The sequence below is a fragment of the Corvus kubaryi genome, unplaced genomic scaffold, assembly GCF_017639235.1.
Source record: "Corvus kubaryi isolate FWS band 111438036 unplaced genomic scaffold, C.kubaryi_AGA036_p1.0 37220, whole genome shotgun sequence".
NCBI lineage: Eukaryota > Metazoa > Chordata > Aves > Passeriformes > Corvidae > Corvus > Corvus kubaryi.
In genome coordinates this window covers 910,289-929,161 of record NW_024581063.1, presented here as the reverse complement: position 1 = coordinate 929,161, position 18,873 = coordinate 910,289, and the positions used below count along the sequence as shown (strand labels likewise).

Sequence of the window (18,873 nt, the reverse complement as noted above, 5' to 3'; positions counted from 1 at the left end):
CGGCGGCGCGGCGGGCGCTGTGGCCGGGCTGCGAGCGGCGCAGGATGAAGGTGCTGGTGGCGGCGGCGGCGCTGGGCGCGGCCCTCCTGCTCCTGCTGCCCGCGGCCTCCCGCGCCGACGAGCGCAAGAAGGGACCCAAGGTCACCGCCAAGGTCGGGGGGGGCCGAGGCGGGGCCGCCGGGGGGATATTGGGAAAGACTTCGGGTGGGGGGAGCCCGCACGGGGCGGGGGAGCCCGGGGGAGGGGGGAGGGTGGAGTGAGCGGCCCTGGATGGGCTGGAGGAATCTGGGATTGAGGGGGCCCGGACGGGGAGAGAGGGGTAAGGCCGTGAGGGAGGAAGGGTTCAGCGCGGGCGGGTCGGGGGTAGCACCCGAAAGGGGGGAGGAGACCTGGGGACAGCTGGGCCCAACTCTGGGGAAGCTGAGGTGGGGGGGCCTGGGCTGGGGACGGACCCAGCTGGGGTGAGCGGTGAGGCTGGGAGGGGGGATGCAGCCGGCGGGGTGGGGCACCAACCAACCTCACCCAGTGAGGTTTGGGGCCTGGTTGGAGCTGGTGAGTTGGACTCCGGGGGGTGGATTGGCCCAGCAAGGTGAGTCCGGCTCCCCTGATCCCCCCAACCTTCCTCTGCCCCCCACAAGGTGTTCTTTGACCTGCGGATCGGAGAGGAGGATGTGGGCCGCGTCGTCATCGGGCTCTTTGGCAAGACAGTGCCCAAGACAGTGGAGAACTTCATGGCCTTGGCCACCGGAGAGGTGAGGGGTGTGTGGCACCCTGGGCCTCACCTGCCCCTGCTCAGGTCCTGCTCGGTGCCCTGGGGCAGCGCTGGGGCCATGGAGCTCTGGTCTGTCCCTTCACCTCACTCCATGTTCTCCCTCCACACATCCAGAAAGGATTTGGCTTCAAGGGCAGCAAGTTCCACCGTGTGATCAAGGACTTCATGATCCAGGGAGGAGACTTCACCCGCGGCGATGGCACTGGAGGTAACTTTGTGGATCCAAACCACTGTCTCCGAGTGAGACAGCAGCCACGATTCCAACCACTGCAGGGCTGTCCCTGGGACCAATATAGAGCTGGAGCTTGGGAACTTGTGGGCATGGAGCTCACAGAGACGTGGCCTCAGAGCAGAGCTGAGGGCTGGAGTAACTGTGGTGCTGGGAGCCTCCCGCTCCAGCCCCTCAGGGGTGTGATGCCCCTGCCCAGCTCCTGGGGTGCTTCCAGCTCCCTCCAGCAGCCCATGTCTCATGTGTCCCTGTGGCATCAGTGCTACTCCCTGCTCTGCAATTGCAGAGCCAGCCAACTTGTTTTGGAGCTACCACCACCATCACACCCCTATCCTGACATATTCCATGAGACCACTGTGGCCTTTTTGTCCCCACCTTTAGGAAAAAGCATCTATGGAGACCGCTTCCCTGATGAGAACTTCAAGCTGAAGCACTACGGGCCGGGCTGGGTGAGCATGGCCAATGCCGGCAAGGACACCAACGGCTCCCAGTTCTTCATCACCACTGTGAAGACGCCGTGGCTGGACGGGAAGCACGTGGTGTTCGGCAAAGTGCTGGAGGGCATGGTGAGGGATGGGAGAGGGAAAGGGGTCGGTGCTCCGGGGAGAGCGGGACCGGGCGGGGATTGGCCGAGCTGGCTCTGCCCCTGTGTCCCACTCTGACACTCTGCTCCACCCAGGACGTGGTGCGGAAGGTGGAGAGCACAAAGACGGACAGCCGGGACAAGCCCCTCAAGGACGTCACCATCGTCGACTGTGGCACCATCGAGGTGGAGAAGCCGTTCGCCATCGCCAAAGAGTGACGGGACCAGGCCCTGCCAGGCTGTGAGGGGCTGTGGGACGGGGGCTGCCGTGCTCCCCCTGCCCCGGCGCCACTGGGTCCTGCTGTGTCCCAGTGCCCGGCCTCTCTTCCTGCTGCCTCCCAGCCAGCGGGACGGGGCACAAGCTGCTCTTCCATCACTTTTGTAAGAAGCACATGCACCAATAAATGTGACCAATGTGTTTTTTTAAAGAGCTGCCTCTCTCCTGCCTTCGGAGGGCTGCAGATCACTCTGCATCCCTCTCCTAGATGCGCCCCTCAGCCTTCCAGCCGTCCTTCTTCCACCTCTCATCCAGCTGGGAGCAGTGCCACAGTTGGCCCTGGGTTTGCTTTGCAGAATTCCACAGCACAGCACTTTGCCAGTCAGTCAAATCCAAGAGATTTATTGCACCAAAGCCTGGACACAGAGAGGTTTTCCAGCACCGTTCAGCATCCAAAGGCTCATACTGCAAGCCCAAAACAGCAGGGGGGAAGGCAGAGCTCCTGCTCTCCCAACAAAGGCACTTTGCATGGTGGTGGGAGAGCAGTTCCCAACATCCCTTTGGCTTCTCCCACTGTCCCCTTGGGTTCTCCCACCATTTCCCTGCCCCAGCCCAGAAGGGAGGAGTGAGTTTTCACCACAAGGATCTCTTCCTCACCACTGCGTCCCTGTGTGCTGGGTGGGTGTCTGGGAACTCATTCCAGAGGCTCGGGGCGCTGCTTGGCCGGGGACACAGCTCGGGGCGAGGTAGAGGCCCTGCAGGACCCCAATGAGGACGGTGTTGGGGAGCAGGTCTGCGAGGAAAGGGCAACAGCTGGAACAACTTGTTCCCTCCTGGGCCCCATTAAAGGAGAAGCACCTTTGTGGGGCCCAGAAGAGACTTCTGGAGGTTTTGGAGACCTGCTCCACGGCCCTGCTCCTTACCAGTGCCGTGTGGCCGCACGTAGGGATCGGAGCAGAAGCCGACGATGGGGCGCTGGGAGGGCCGGAGTCTGGTGCTGCTGTGGAAGAGGGGACATCAGCCCTCAGCCTGTCCCCACTGTCCCCAGCCCCGTGGACTTGGGGTGCCTAACACAGGCCAGGGGGACAATCCCGGTGCCATGAGGGATAACCATGGTGCCGGCAGGACTCATCTACTCACGGGGGGCTGCTGGCCTTGGGGATCTGCTGGCATCGCCGCACCTTCAGGAAGTCCAGGACATCCTGGGGCAGCTCCTTGTTGTGGTACAGCACGCCCTGCAGTGCTCCAAGGGGGTCAGCACCCCAAAAACCCATCCCAAACCCACCAGCATGCGTTCCTCACCCCAAAAAACCCACTCCAAACCTGCCGTATGCTCCTCACCTGCAGGTAGAGCTCCAGGCCCTGCCGGCGCTGCTCCAGCACTTTGGGCATCCAGTTGGGGACATGGCGTGGGGGGAAGTCGGGGACCTTGCAGGTCTTCTTGATCTGGGGAAGAGTGTGGGGCATCAGGGCAGGCCACAGAAGATGAGGCCAGGCCTCCCATGTCCCCTTCCTGTGGAGCTGGGGGGTCTCACCCGCTTGTGCAGCGCCTGGAACTCGCTGTAGCGCTTGGTCACCGTGTGCCGCCGGCCATTGCACAGCACCTCCACCCGGAACACCTGCAACAGGGACAGACACCGCGTCCTGTCGTCAGCCCCAGCCTCACCATCCTCGTTGTTCTCACCATCCTCATGAGCCACAGCCTCATCGCCCTCACCATCCTCTCCACCCTCACCATCCTCATCAGTCTCCCAGGGGAGGTAGGAGCCTCTAACTCACACACCTGGGGAGGACACTTGGGACCCTCCACCCCCACTTGTCCAGGACAGGCAGAGTCCCCCAACCTCCAGGGTAGACCCCCCAACACCCTATGGCCAATGGGGGTACTATGGGACCAGGCCAAGCCCCAAAAGCAGACGGGACACCCTTCTCCCCTCCTGAGGGGAACACAGCAAGGTGTGACATCCCAACCCCCACCAAACCCCGCCAGACAGTTGGGACCCCGGGGCTGGTAGGGACCCCCAACACCTTGGGGTATGCAGGGACACCAGGAAGCGCACATGGGGACCTCAAACCAGTGGGACAGAGGGAGACAACCCATCTTTCCCCAAGGCAGGTGAGGCCCCCTACCTAGGGACAGATCCCTCCTGGGGAAGGCAGGAGAACCCCTCCTTTCCCCACAGGGCCAGAGGGAACCCCCAGACCAGAGGTCCCCCCACTCCACTCCCCAGGGCCAGTGGGGATCCCCCAGGGCAGGGACACCCCCTGCTTTCAAGGGTGGACCCCTGAGGACAGACAGGGATCTCCAGCCCACAGTGCCACAGGGAACCCCCCAAAGTAGAAAGGCAGAGGAGCCACCCCAGAAAGAAACCCTGTGGGGACCTCTGCCCATCACCCCCTGGGCCAGGGACCCCCATCCCCTCCCCTTCAAGGGCTTTGTGTCCCCCTCCCCAGAAAGGGATCCATGAGGACCTCTCCTCCTCAGGGCAGATGGTTCCATCTGCCCTTCTCTCCCCCTGCCTCCTCACTCACCTGGATAGCTGGGACCCCTGGGAGCAGGTAGGACTGCTGGGAATCCCCAAAGCACTTGGAGGCTGTGGGGACACCTCGGTGGGCATGTTAGGAGCCCCACACCCTCCACCATCCAGGGCAAGCAGGCACCGTCAGAGGAGGCACCCAGAGACAGACAGGGACCCACCAACACCCTGAGGCCAGAGGGGACCCCGTGGGCCAGGGACTGCCCTGCCCTTGCCGTTCCAGGTGTAAAGAGAGCTCTGACAGGGACCCCTCAGGGGCACTTGGATCCTGCACTCCTGGGGGAAGGACACATCCCCATCCTGGGGGCACAGGGGTATGACAATGACCCCCGGGAACAGAGAGGACACCCTCGCCAGTAATTCCCCTTCCCTACCCCTTCCAGGGGTAGAGGGTCACTGTCTTTCCCTCCCTCTCACCCCAGGATCCCCCGGATGCAGGCAGGGACAGCCACTCCCGGACATTTGGGGACACCTGGGGACATGCCACCCCCGGGGCAGATGTGGGACACACAACCCTGGGGCAGATGGGGGTACCCAGGGATATGCAGGGACCCCGTATCCCTCTGGGGTCAGAGGGGATTCCCAGGGTAGAGGAACACCCCCAGTATCGGGGACAGAGGGTGGCCCCTGGGCTACCCCTGGGACAAGTGAGGCTCCCCAGCGACACTTGGGGACCCCCAATCCCTGACGCACATGGAGATACCCTCCCGGGCAGATGGGGACCCCGTGGGAGCGACAGGACCCCAGAACAGGATCCCAGGGCAGGCAGGAGGAGCCTCCAACCCCTGGGGCAGGTGGAGGCACTCCCGGGATGTGGGGACCCCCGGGGCCAAGGCAGGACCCTGCACCCCCGGGCCGAGAGGGGACCCGCAGGACAGGAACACTCCCGATTGCAAGGGCAGAGGGTGCCCCCGGCAAGGACCCACGGCAGGCAGAGACCCCTGGGGCAAGTGGGGACCCTCCAGGGGTACTTGGGGACCTCCAACCCTTGAGGCTGGGACATTTCAGGGTCGCCTGGGGGAACCAGGGGACCTCCAGTCCCAGGGCAGGTGGGGCATCCCGGGGAAGGAAGGGAACCCCCAACCATGGGGGCTACAGGGACCTCTCCCCCTTCCAAAGGTAGAGGGTCTGTGCTCCCACCGGCCGGGACACCCCGGGACAGGCAGAGACCTCCACCCCTCTGGGTCAGGGTGGAGGCAGAACCCCCCAATCCCTCTGGAAAAGGGGAACCACCGTCACACCCCCATCTCCGCAGCCACGGGGGTGGGGGCAGGCAGGATCATCCCGCACAGCCGGGCCCAGAGGGGACCCCCGGAGCAGGGACGACCCCCTTTAAAGCAGAGGGTCAGCGTGCGCCGCCGGCAGCACTCCGCAGGGACAGGCAGCAACCTCCGCTCCCAGAGCACGCAGGACACCAAATCCCCCCGGGAGCACGGCCTGACTCCCCCGCGGGAACCTGGGCATCCCCAGACCAGGGACACCTCCCCCGGCAGGGACCCCCGGGGGAAGGCGGGGACCCGCACTCCCGGGCCAGCCGGGGGACGCTTGGGGACAGCGGGGAGACCTCCAGCGCCCGGGGCAGAGGGAGACACCGCCCCCCACCCGTCCCTGGGGGCAGCCGAGCCCGCACCCCGCGGCGGGGGGACCCCGAGCCCCGCACGGCCCCGGCGCTCACCGTGTGCGCCCGCTCGGGGCTGCGCGGGGGCTCCGCCGCGGGGATGGAGACGGCGATCATGGCCCGGGGCGGGCGGGCGGCGGGCGGGGCGGGACCGCCCCGGGCGCCCACGGCGGGGACACGGTCCCCGGAGAGCCCGGGGACGGCCCCAGGCCAGCACAGGGGGAGCGGGCAGCGGAGACGCCGCAGGGACCCGGCTTACAGGGATAAGGGGAAAGGAAAGTGGGAAGTCAGCCCAAGCTGCCTTTTCTCTTTTTTACGGCAGGAAGGGTATCGGTTTTGATACAATCCCCACGCCAGGCTGGGGACGGGGAAAAGGCGCAAACCCACGCCCGGGTAAGGGCGGTAGGAGCACCACACGCCGAAGTGGGATTGCTACAGAACCCCGCTGAGCTCAGATCCTAAAAACGGCTCCCGCTGGGAGAAAGGCAGAGAGCCAAAGCCTAATCAAGAGCCGGGACAGGTGGCCAGAGCAGTGTCCAAGGTCACCTCTGTCCCGTCACAACACGGGGGAGGCTCCGCTGCCTCCCTCACCATCCACGGGATGTGCCCTTACCCCTCCCTGCTCCCACCCCGAACACCCAGAGCCTGTTTGCCCTGATAGAAGTTTTATTACAGAATTTTAATGGCACTGCAGGAGTAAGATAATTCATTAGAGCCTTAAAACCCAGCCTGAAAAATAGATATTTGCCAGATCTCATTAACCCCCTGGCTGCGGGTCTGGTCTGGAAGCAGGAAACTAGTTTCTCTTCAGTAAGAAAATATATGTTGCTAAATGAAAAATATACAGTTAGAAGAGTTACTGGCTCGCAAGCTGCTTGTCTGGGGGTGACACCTCTACCAGCTCCAGCATGTGGAACGAGGGGTCGCTCACGTGGAAAAGAGGAGGAGGTATAGTGTATATAAAAAAAAAAAAAACCAAAAAAAGGCAAAATTCAGGTTTGTTTGCTCGGTCCAATTAAGAAATGGCCTTGGCTTCGGGCAGGAACGCTTCCCAGTACTTCACCAGCTGCAGGGAGGAGAGGGAGAGAGTCAGGGACCTTCAGGATGGAGCTGCAGTGGGGGGTCATGCTTGAGAGGTTCACAAGCTCGGCCTGAACTTGGAGGTAAAACCACATCAGGGACCACTCACCTGCTGCTGAGAGTTCAACAACGTCTCAAGGTATTTCGTGACGTGGTTTCTGAAGTCCTTAGATTTCTCTCTCTGCAACAGATGGGCATGAGGCTGGACCAACCACCAAAACCCTCCAGATTTTGGGAGGGGGAAGGAGAAACCACCGGGATTTTCCTGTTCCTCCTGGGGTCCCACGAGGAGACCAGCACAAGGGCCACAGAGGATCTCTGCCCACCCACCTTCCTTTTAATGGAGCCCCTGTGGGGAAGCCCCCTCTCAGCCAAAAGTCCTCAGTGATGCCCCAGCTCCCACAGGTCGGGATTTAGGGATGCTGCTGTGCCAGGAGCAGGGGCAGGAGGCCCGGTCAGCCCCAAGGCGCCAAGGGCTGCCCTAAACGTACCTCAAACCGTATCACTTCCTTGCGGATGACGGCAGAAATGCGCTCAAAGTCCCTTTCGTACTGTGTCACCCGGGACTCCCACTGCGGAGACAGGAAGTGCACTGTTTCGGGGCAGGGGAAGGAACTCCTGCCCCCTTCTCCACGGGGGTTTGGAGCCACGACTGTACATGGGAGAGGTGTTACCGGAGCAGAGCCTGGTGCTTCCAGCCCTTGTCACCACCTTGGCATGGAAGCCACGGCAGGTGGGACCACGAGCGGCCCCTCCTGCAGCTTCGCTCAAGGCTGGCTAAGCCCTTGGTGCAACTTGGCCACAAGACACCCGTCCCTCCCGCCCAGGAGGTGCTCCCTGGCCCAGAAGGTTCCTTCCCCAGCCCAGAAGGTTCCTTCCCCAGCCCACAAGGTCCCCCCACTGGAGCACGGAGGGCAGGAGCAGAGCAGAGACCCCACGCTCCATTCCCTACCTCCGAGATCTCATCCTTGGCCTGCTGCAGCTTGTCAGGTTTGTTGGCCCACAGCAGCCTGGCTTCCATCTCCCTCTTCTTCTGGAGCATGGTCTGGGCATCCTGCCACCGCTGCCAGGTCTTCATGCGCTGGTCGAAGGCTCCCTGGAGGGCAGGAGGGGCAGAGTCGAGCTCTGCGCTACCGCTGCACCAAGCGGCTCCAAGGGGCTCTCCTGACAAGGGGACACTGGGGGTCCTGGACCAAAGCTGAGCCAGAACAGACATTGGGTCCTGCTCTGGAGCATCCCATAAGGACCAGTGCACCAAGGATATGGTGCTCTGGCCTCTGAGGCAGGGTGTGTTTGGGGCAGGAAGGGGTCAGCCTGCCAGACACGCTGCTGCCATGGGTTGCTTCTTCCCAGTGCACCAGATGGGCTGTGTGGATTTGATGCCCAAGTTCAGGAGCATCAGGACTCAGGCTCTGTCCCAGCAGGCACTTGGCAGGTCTGTTTTCACCACCTGCATCACAGGTTACCAGCTCACAGCTTCAGCCTTCACCTCTGGAAGGGCTGGGGTCATTAACTTGCCCCTCATCCTCTCTGGAGAACAGCAGCACAGCCAGGCCTCGCCTACAACCATCTTCCAACCTAAGCAGTGCACACCTGGACAACCAGCAAGTTTTCCCTCTGCCTGAAGAGGCCATGCCCTGTGTGCCCTCTGCCATGTCCTGTGCTTGAGTCTGGAAGATCTCCTGGCATCCCTAAGCCTAAGATGGGTACAAGGAGCAAGAGCAAAGGACTCCTTACCCTTACAACTGAGAGCAGGCGGATGTAGTCCCCCAGGAGCTCAGCCAGGAGGAAGAAGTCGTTGTTAGCCTGTTCATGGTGCAGCTGCTCAATCTTCTCCTCCACCTCAGCCAGCTGGGACAACGCCCGGGATAGGGCCGTGTTGTCCTCCGAGCTTCCCAGCATGGCCAGACTCTTGGCAAACTGGGCTGTGTTCAGTGCCAGCTCTGGGGAACGGGATGAGGGTCAGGAGATGGGCCTGGCTGCACCAGGTGCTCCCCAGCACAGAGATCAGCCCAGGCAGCTGCCTTTCCACAGCTCCAGGAGATATCAGCTGGAAGAGCCAGCACTGGCTCAGTCCGAGCCAGCAGCTTCCAGCCACGAGGAGAAGGGGAGCAGCCGAGTGGGAGGACAGGCAGGGCTTCGCAGAAGTCAGTCAAAACATCCAGAGGAAGGAAAACATTTCCGCTCCCAGAGGATGTCTCAGAAGGAATAAATAAGGTCAGCTCTACTCAGGCTTGCTACAGAGCCTTCATTCCCATGAGGACAGGCTGAGGGAATTGGGATTGATCAGCCTGGAGAAAAGAAGGCTCCAGGGAGAGCTCAGAACCCCTTCCAGTGCCTAAAGGGGCTCCAGGAGAGCTGGAGAGGGACTGGGGACAAGGCATGGAGGGACAGGACACAGGGAATGGCTTCCCACTGCCAGAGGGCAGGGCTGGATGGGAGATTGGGAAGGAATTATTCCCTGTGAGGGTGGGAAGACCCTGGCACAGGATGCCCAGAGCAGCTGTGGCTGCCCCTGGATCCCTGGCAGTGCCCAAGGCCAGGTTGGACGGGGCTTGGAGCACCTTGGGCTAGTGGAAGGTGTCCCTGCCCATGGCAGCAGGGGTTGGAAAAAGATGGACTTTAAGGTCCCTTTAGCCCCAAGCCATCCTGGGATTCTATGATCCCACAGGACACAGGTTCCCTTCCACGCTACCACCCCAAGCTTGTGGAGCTGGACAGAACTGGGGTGACCATTTTACATCTGTCTCTCAGGAGGAAGGGACAGAGAGTCCTTCATAGCACTGTCCCACCTCCTTGGAAGTGTCCCTGGGACACGTGGCCCTGGTGTCCCGCCGGGCACGGCGCAGGTGCGGCCGTCCCCGCGCTCACCTTTGCGGTGGTTCACCAGCGTCTCCACCACGGCGTGCAGCTTCCGCAGCCGCTGGTCCTCGCACTCCACCTCCTGCAGCTTCTCCTCGAACCACTGCAGCGGGGAAAGCCAGAGCTGATTCCCACAGGTGGGGCTTTCTCTGCACCCAAAGCCGGAGCAGGGGAGAGCACAGGGCTCCGGAGCAAGGGCAGGGACAGCCCAGAGGTGCCCCGACACTTACGATGTCCGATTCGTTCATCTTGATGGTCATTTTACTGACAGCATCCGTGGCCTTGTTGAACATCTTCATTATTCCTGCTCCACTCAAGGTCTGGGTGCCTACGGCTCTTGGGAGCTGGAAAGGAATGGAAAAGTTTGCTTTGCCATAGGAGATGGAGCCAGGCTGGGAGAGCTGGAGGTGTTCACCTGGAGAAGGGAAGGCTCCAGGGAGAGCTCAGAGCCCCTTCCAGGGCCTAAAGGGGCCCCAGCAGAGCTGGAGAGGGACTGGGGACAAGGGCCTGCAGTACCAGACAAAGGGAAACGGCTTCCCACTGCCAGAGGGCAGGATTAGATGGGATATTGGGAAGAACTACTTTCCTGTGAGGGTAGGGAGGCCCTGGCACAGGCTGCCCAGAGAAGCTGTGGCTACCCCATCCCTGGAAGTGTTCCAGGCCAAACTGGATGAGGTTTGGAGCAACCTGATGTAGCAGAAGGTGTTCCTGTCCATGGCAGGGGGTGGAACGAGATAGGCTTTAAAGTCCCTTCCAGCCCAAGCCATTCCATGACTCTGTTTTGCCCATGAGGCAACTGCTGAGTGATCTCTCCTTGCCCTTACATCGACCCACGAGCCTTTTGCTTATTTTCTCCCTCCCATCCAGAGGAGGGGATGGTTTAGCAGCTTTGGTGGGCACCTGGAGTCAACACCAGTTCCCACTCCCATTCCCACTCTTAGAGGGTTCTGCCACTTCCCGCTGCCTGCCCCACTAACTGCTCAAGTACCACTTCCTTCAGCACTTCCAAGGACACCTTACTCCACACCACTCACCTCCTCCTTCTCCAAGAACTCCCTGACATCCGGGTCCTGCAGCATGGTTGGATGGCTGACCACTCTCCGTAGGTACCTGTGGGAGAAACAACTCCAGGAGTTACTTTGGCTGTAGCAAAGCTGGCTCTGAGCCATCACAGCAACATCACAGCTTGGTATTTACTCCAGAACAGCAGTTGGAAAGCTGGAAATCAAAGCCAACCACTGTTCTAATTCACCCACCAGTTTTCCTACCTCCCTGGGCAATTTGGTGATGCCACCATGAAGACCAGACCTGCCAGACCTCTCTGAGGTCCCTCACTCAGTTCAGGGACAGCCAGTGGGGTCGTACCTCTCTAGAGCAGCCCGACGTTTTTCTAGGAACTCTGCAGAGGAGGAATCTTCTTTCCCAACTTTCACTTTGGTCATGCCTAGCACAGAAGGAAGATGTGATTAATGAGCTGCTCTAAACTCCACACGCAAGATAAAGTGGTTTATTACAGACTATCAAGGTGACAGCGGAGGAGAGGAATCTTACAACAGAATTAGACTTTGGAAATTTGAAATCTGCTTATACCCAAGGAACTGACATGCAGGAAAGAGGCAAAACAATGGGCTGGACTCAAGTGAACAGCAATTCAGTGACACCCCAGAGGTTTTACTCTTCACCAAGCAGGTGTGGAGGCTGTGAACTCCATCAAGGATTTAAGTCCAGAGCTCCAAGTATGGAGCCAAAGCTTTGTCTGTGCCACAAAACCCAGATTATTTTCCCCGGCTGCTCTGCAGCTTCCCTGTCAGCTCTGAGACTGCTGCAGGCCTGTCCTCAGGCTCAGAGCTCACCATCAGAAGGACCCACGAGAGCTATGAAGGACCAGCACTGGAGCTGTGCAGCTCCTCACTCACCTATGAGGCTCTTCTCAGGCGGCGGAGGGACAATGAACCCATTCTGGGCGTGCTTCTCCGACAGCTTCTCATAGAGCCCCAGGAAGTCACTGAACCTCCTTTTGACTGAGAACTGCTTGCTCCTGAACATCGGCATGCTGGTCTGGGGGAGAGATGACACTTGGGTCACACTCCCCCAGCAAAGACTGGCCCTGCCAGCTCTGCCTGCTGGCACCTCTGGGGTGAAGTGGGACAGCACCAGCTCTGCAAGAGGTGACCAGTGAACAGAGCAAGTTTTGGCCCAGGTTTTCCAGAGTTTCCCTCCCAGCTGGGTTCTCCTTGGAGCCAGCAGCAGCATTAATGGCACTAAATAACAAGCAGCTGCTCCTGCAGCCATGGGCTGCTTAGTAAGGCCTGCCCGCTGCCTAATCCCATCATCCCTGCTCCACATGGGAACAGGGACACACCCCTCACATCACCTAAGGACTACAGGGGCCACCAGTGCTTCGGACTGAGTTTGCAGAGCAGGAATTAAGGATAACAAGTCCTCTAGTCTCTTCTTCAGACCACAGGGTGCCTGTAGCCCAGCAGCCGTAGTACAGGCAGCTGGATCAACTTTCCAGAGCCCAGAGCAGGACTCCAAAGCACTCCAGGAGCTGCATTTCTCACGGAAACTGAGGGGAACAGGTCCTGACATGAATGCAATCACAGCAGCAGCTCTGCAGCGAGTGCTGAGCTCAGGTCAGCTCAATCTGATGCCGGCACTGGCACAGAACCTTCAGCAGCAGCCCCGGCTCAGGGACTCTCCCAATGGATCTCATTCCTGCTGCTCCCTCCAATGCTGAGCATCCCTACCAGCCAGGACTGCAAAGAGGTAACTGGTTGTCTCCTGTCAAAGAGATCCCAACCCTATTCCTCAGTGAGGCTCATCCTTTGTGGATTATAACTCCTGAATCCACAGAACAAGGCATTCAGGCCTCCTGTTTATTTAGGTCACTGCTGGCTTGGCTAAGGGTAGACAGTCCAGCTGCCTTTAAGCATGGAAAAATAATGGAGAATTGGACACAGAGGGGTTAGACATACCTGTGTTGATACTTTGTAGGCTACATAGGCATTCATGCCATCCCCTGTGGAAAACAGAAACGAGGTGTTGGGGATCACAACATCAGCACTTTCCACTATTCCCTGAACACAAAGCACAAGGCTCCTGACCTTTTCCTACCTCAGTGATCCTGATTTTGGGTCTGATGGAGCATGGATCCTCCTGCAGAACCAGAGGCAGCATCCCGCTGCGTGGCCCTGGACTCCTGCCCAGCAGCCACTTCCCAACCTGCTTATCCCTCCCCAGGCTTCCTACGGGAGCCAGCGCTGACAATCGGGCGCTTGTTGCGCCAGCAGCGTCTGGGCTGGCTCCACACATCTGCTCAGACCCCAACAATTCGGAGGCTGTGGGGCACATGAAACAGTCTATTCACGGGATGCAAGTCAGGCTGGATGGGGCTGGATCCTGGAACACCACAGGCAGTTTGCTCCAGCTCACACAGAAATCCCCTTGTTCACCTGGCAGTTCATCTGCAGGGCATCCTCCGAGCTCTGGTGCTACCCCTAAGATACGTCTGATTTACATCTCCCAGCTCCAGAGATCACGAGGCATGGAGTGGGAACAAGCTGCCACTCGTGAGGCTGCTCTGCTGGCTGGGATCAGATGTCATCTTGGGTTTTCTGCACCCCAGGAACTTCCACGTGGCTGGTCATGACACTCTGACCCCACTTTCAGTAGACAGAAACCCTCTTGCTTCTCATTTTGAAGCCAGAGTTGCTCTTCTGGCAAGCGCAGCTTCCAGGGAATGTGCCAGAGCATGGAATAATGCACTTAGTTTCAGGTCAAGGGAATTTTGCCTACCCCGTGCCAGTTCCACACAGGGCAGTGCTGGTCACCACAGTGTCAGGCACCAAGAATCCCAAAAACCCAGCTCCGGGCTTTCCAGAACCTGCCTCTGCCTTGCTTCTTCTCACCCTGGGCTTTGTGCAGCATCATTTCTTTAGGATGCTGGAGGAAGCCTTGGACACTGCTCCGGGATCAGGTTTGTGCTTAGAGATAGGCCAGAGCTGCAGGGCCAAGTCTGGCTCCTCTAACCCTGTTCACCGTGCAGAACAGTAACTCACCAACTTTCTCCGGGTCACTCACTCCCACAGTCAGGTCAAATTTGTCTTCCCGCTCCTCTTCTTCCAGCTGTTTGGAGACAGCACACAGGGACAGCAAGTCAAAGCCAGGAAACCAGGGTTCAACCCCCCCAAACCATTACAGTGAGCTTGTCCCCTTACCAGGGCAACTCTAGCACCTCAGTCTGGCCAGGGCCATTCTATAAAGCCTTCCAGCTTCTCATCGTGTCCAGGCAAGGATCCCAAACTGGTTTGTTGCTCCTACCCCACTATCTGCCCAGACTGATGCACAAACTGCTCAGCCCCAAGATGAAACTGCAGAGCTCCAATTCGCAGCTTGGACCCTGAGGACCAGATCCACCACTGTTACAGCTCTAGAAGCAATCTGGACCTTCACATGAGCAGGAAGGCCACCAAGCTGACCTGAGCCCCACTCCAGTCTCAGATGGATGGCCCGAGATACAAATCAGGGCATTCAATAAGGCAATTACGTATTAATGACATCATTTAAGATTCATGGACACATTCCTGCCAAAGACAGTTTGAAACCCACAGGACAATTTGGAAGAGCAATGCTCACCTCCTCATAGCTCTTTGAAAGGTTTCTAGAAGAACTTGCAGCTACATCTAATGAGGGTGAAGGATTGGATGCTTTGGCCACCTCCTTTTTCTGGTTGTTCTGAGTGTTGTCAAGGGACAGCTCCACAGTGGCATCTGTCAAGAGAAGTTTGCAAGGGTCAGCCTCTCTCTTGGGGTTTCTGGAAAGGCAATCGCAATATTCTCTGGTTCATGGGATCTGGGGAGTAACAGCAGTCTTAATTAGCAAAGAAATCCATAGGGAGGACACCTGTAAGCACTGGGAAGAGCACAACAAAGCATCGGCACTGCAGTAAGAGCATTTGATTGATCCTGCTGGAGAACATTATGTTAATCCAATGAACTTCTTATGCCAGAAGGAGCCAGGCATCACCTCTCGCTGATCACCTCCTTGCTGTGTGCTAGAGGAGCTGCACCCTGCAGCAGCTAAAGCCAAGGTGGATTTTACCTGGCACACAGGCTAGCCTGGGAGGAAGGCTCCTTCCTGGGCCACTTCTCCACCTGGAGGATGTAAAAACTTCCACCTCTTAGCAGATGTATCCAGAATCGACTCTCAGCCCACCATGCCAGGGCTGGGGAATGTCTGACCCTCCTCATTTTCCCCTGCTGAGGGGGGTTGTGTTTCCTGTTCCTTGGGAACAGCCAGGTCTCTACTAGAGACGCTTCCTTCACTGGCACAGAGTCAGGAGAAGGTGGAGAAGGAAAATCCTTCACCTCTGAGGAGACACTCACCACCTCAGGGCTTAAGACAACAAAAGCAACCCCCATTTTAATCCTCTTCAGCTCCCAAACAGTTAGTCCTGTGGCAGGATTATCCCAGAGACCTGGAGGAGGCTGCTCCGACCTTCCCAAATACAACACCAGAGCAAGCAGACTTGAACATGAGTTTGAGATAAGGACTTATGACCTGCTTTTGGTTATGGATATTTTAGGACTACCACTCCAGGCCTGGAGCTGAGAAAGGCCCAGCACACACAGACTCACCTGCAAATAGGTCCTGATCGTCCTGCTCCACATGAACCCCGTTCTCTTTGGAGGAGCTGCTCACAGGGAGAGGAGATTCTGCTTTGGGGGCTGGGGAATTGCTCTGTGAGAGGATTAAAAGGACAAAGACACAAGGTCATTTACACTGAGAGATAGAGGAGCAAACATGTCACCCTCCTCATCACCCCACCCTGTGCCTTTCCACCCACCCTTCAGCATCACGCTCTCTGCCACTTTTAAGGACAACAAGTGTCACAGCAAACTCCAGAGCCAGTTTCCACCCAGAAAGGACCATCCTGGCTGCTGGGAGCAGGCTTGGGGACAAGGGGACAGCCCACCCGAGAGCTTTTATGCTAACCAGTCCTCCCCACCAGAAGGCAGAGCTGCTTTGGCATTCCCATTATGGATGCCTGCATCCCAAATCATCCCTCATTTTGCAGGCAGACAGATATTCCAAGGAAGAAGGGGACAGCAAGTGCTATTCTGTAGGTCCCAGCAGAGAACAGAGCAGGTCTTTGACGGGCAGTAAATGGAGCTCTATTAGAGACTCTGAACCAACAGCTCCTTGGCACTCTCTCCAGCAAGGAAGCACCATCGGATCCCGTCGCTCCTGAAGGAGTGAAGCTGTGCTGAGGCAGCTCTTCTTGGAGGTGGGCTCACGTCTTTGGGTGGTAAAATCAAAACAGCCATCGAAACACTCACTTGATGGCGAGACCTCCTGTATTTTAGGATGTTTTCCTAGAGGAGGGACTGCTCCCAGCTTGGATCAGAGCAGTCAAAGGCACGAGCTCTGCTTGTCAGTGATGGAGAGCAGGGAGCAGAGACCCTCCATGCCAAACATCCCCCCAGACCCCCAGGGTCCTTCAGACTAGTGTCCAAGCCAACAAGAGGACTGCTACCAGTGGTGACCTATGAGTAAAGGGCTCACACAGCTCCTCTGCTCCCCCAGGAAATCTTCAGGCTCATAGAGAACCCCATCACGCATGGACAAAGTGGTTTTCTACCACAACTGCTTCCCAGTTTCCCTTAGATTTAGTTCCTCAGACATGAAAACACCACACCCTGTTCCTACTTCTCCATCTGCTGCCACAGAGGAGCCGTGGCCTCGTTAGATCAGCCCATGACGTGACACCAGCCATCCCTGGGGCCGGATGCAGCACCCCCTAACATCACATGTGCGGGAAGAGGTCCCGCCACGCCAGCCTGACGCTCGCCACGGGGAAGCAGAACTTGTTTGGGAAGAGCTGATCCTTGGGGCCATCCCTAGAAAGGGCCATGGTCACACAGGAACCCAACCTCTGTCAATAGACAGGTGAGGTCCAGCTCGGTTCTGTTCAGGTCTGACCCAAATGCTTCCTTGCTGGCGATGCCCAGGTGTGGCTGAGCCACCTGAAGGCCGGCAGCCAGGCGGATCTGCCTCCCTTGCTTCCCAGAAAGTGTTTTCCTAACTTTCAAGGGCAGAGACAAGCAAAGCCACCAGGTCACAAGAACAGCCAAGTATCAGCTATGACAGCGGCTTCCACAACAAAACCAAGCACCTGATAAGCTGCTGTGGCTCACCAGCCTCCCCTTCCAGCACAGGGACGCGTGATTCCTGTGAAATCCCATGGCACTTGGTGGGCTACAAACCGTCAAGCCACCTACGACATCCTCCAGTTTGTCACCAAAGAAAGGTCCTGAGAAGTTCCAGACCATCTCCATGACTTGGTGCCTGCCATAGGTACCAGCACCTTCCTCTTGCAAGGCCCAGGGTTGAACTTCCCCAGGTTTCCAAACATACAACCCAGCTGCTGCTTTGCCCAGAGCAGTGGGAGAGTTTCACCCTCAATGTCACAGTCTATCCACATTCCCCTAAATCTACCTTTTTCCCTGCTACAAAGCCACTGGAAACACAAGCACAGCTCACAGACACCAGGCAGGAGCTGCACCAGAAGCAGGGCAGAGACAGCTCCGGCTTTGTGTCAGTGGCAGGAGAAGCTTGGCCAGGCCATTCCCAGCAGGTTCATTTGGTCATGGCCACAACCTCCTGCTCGAGGCCTCCCTAGGCTGGAAAACTGCAGAATGTTCCTGGAAAACTTCCTGCCACAGACACCAACTCCTCCTGCGCTGCCAGCTGGATCAGGCAGGCTGGAAAAAGTCTGGGTGAGGTGGGCAAAGGCTCCCAGAGCTCAGGGAATCAACCCCACAGCATTCCAGCCTCCAGGCTGCTGGAAGAGCTTCTGCAGCCCCTCTAGCTGAGATCCTCGCTCCATGAAGACACTGATCCCAAGGACCAGAGGCCAGCGGCTGACTAGGGAGGGATTCAGCTTAGGAAAGCACCAGTCAGTGTTTTAACTCCCCTCCTGCCTGCTGGTCAGTGCCTGGAGCAAACCCGGGACAATGCCAGCACAAGTTAATGCCAACAGCCTTCAGCAACCCGGACTTCCTGCACAGGAGGCTGTTGGAAACAAGGAAAGACACTGACACCCTTCACACCTCCACCTTCAGCATGGATTTGTGCAGCAGCACCTGGATTGCTGAACAAGTACCACCCCACTGCAGCCCAGCACAAAGTACTAGCGAGCAGGGGACACTGGATGCCTCCTGTCACCTCACGCCTCACACCACCCTCAGTCTCAAACTGAAGAGATTTCATGGCATGGCAGTCACGCCAGAACCCTCTGGATGTTGAGGGGACCAGAGCTGATGATGCTGGGGGAAGGCAGATGGGGCTTCTCCCCCCCACAAGCTGCACAGCAAAGAGGCTGAGCTGTGGCTGCCACTGCAGAATGATCGTGAGGGGCCCTGAAGCCCACCTCGTTCCGCCACCTGCCACGGGCAGGGACACCTTCCACCAGAGCAGGCTGCTCCAAGCCCCATCCAACCCGGCCTTAGGCGGTAGTTCTGCAGGAATGGAGAGGTTACAACCCCGGGGAAAGGGGGAGCAGCCGAGCACAAGCCTTTTCTTAATCCCACAGCCACGGGAGCCGCTCTGTGACCCCCACCCGGCCCCGCGGCTCCCTCTCCGCAGCCCCCCAACGAGGTTCCCCCTGAAGGGACAGGAGTCCAGAGGCATCGCCCCTCCCTTTATTCTAGGGGATTTGGGGGTGTTCCCCACTATTTTCACCAAGCCCGGAGGACGCCCCGGGCAATCCCTAGCACACGGGCCCGGGCCCCGCAGCGCCCCCGGGGCGGCGCGCCGCCCGCGGCCGCACTCACGCTGCCAGTGAAGATGTCCTCGCCCTCCGAGTCGCTGTCGGGGGCCCCCGGCCCGCAGGGCTCGGGGAACGGCGGCGGGCGGCGCTCGGCCGGGGAGGGCGAGCGGGACCCGCGGCCGCCGCCCGACGCCATCGCCGC

General features: G+C 58.8%; 3 protein-coding genes across 4 annotated transcripts; 1 reads left to right on the top strand and 2 right to left on the bottom strand.

Annotated features, from left to right (window-relative positions):
* The first annotated feature begins 6 nt into the window (after positions 1-6).
* PPIB (peptidylprolyl isomerase B) lies at positions 7-2,012 on the top strand. Its single transcript, XM_042022776.1, has 5 exons — positions 7-152; positions 639-752; positions 887-980; positions 1,383-1,567; positions 1,681-2,012. Exons 1-5 carry the CDS (start codon positions 45-47, stop codon positions 1,801-1,803), a joined length of 624 nt encoding a protein of 207 aa, XP_041878710.1. The 5' UTR covers positions 7-44; the 3' UTR covers positions 1,804-2,012.
* Positions 2,013-2,183: 171 nt separating this feature from the next.
* On the bottom strand, positions 2,184-6,108 carry SNX22 (sorting nexin 22). Of its 2 annotated transcripts, none has more exons than XM_042022777.1 (6): positions 6,014-6,108; positions 3,337-3,420; positions 3,143-3,247; positions 2,942-3,036; positions 2,725-2,801; positions 2,184-2,594 (listed from the first exon to the last, which is right to left on the bottom strand). In XM_042022777.1, the coding sequence occupies exons 1-6, from the start codon at positions 6,071-6,073 to the stop codon at positions 2,455-2,457; spliced, it is 561 nt and encodes a 186-aa protein (XP_041878711.1). In that variant the 5' UTR covers positions 6,074-6,108; the 3' UTR covers positions 2,184-2,454. The 2 variants fall into 2 exon arrangements, with proteins under 2 accessions (XP_041878711.1, XP_041878712.1); XM_042022778.1 differs by having other exon boundaries at positions 2,725-2,798.
* Positions 6,109-6,604: 496 nt separating this feature from the next.
* Positions 6,605-18,867, bottom strand: SNX1 (sorting nexin 1). Its single transcript, XM_042022775.1, has 15 exons — positions 18,736-18,867; positions 15,538-15,640; positions 14,537-14,670; positions 13,960-14,026; positions 12,877-12,920; positions 11,815-11,956; positions 11,264-11,342; positions 10,933-11,008; positions 10,129-10,242; positions 9,908-10,001; positions 8,774-8,979; positions 7,989-8,132; positions 7,528-7,608; positions 7,146-7,217; positions 6,605-7,022 (listed from the first exon to the last, which is right to left on the bottom strand). Exons 1-15 carry the CDS (start codon positions 18,865-18,867, stop codon positions 6,972-6,974), a joined length of 1,539 nt encoding a protein of 512 aa, XP_041878709.1. The 3' UTR covers positions 6,605-6,971.
* Between the last annotated feature and the right edge of the window lie 6 nt (positions 18,868-18,873).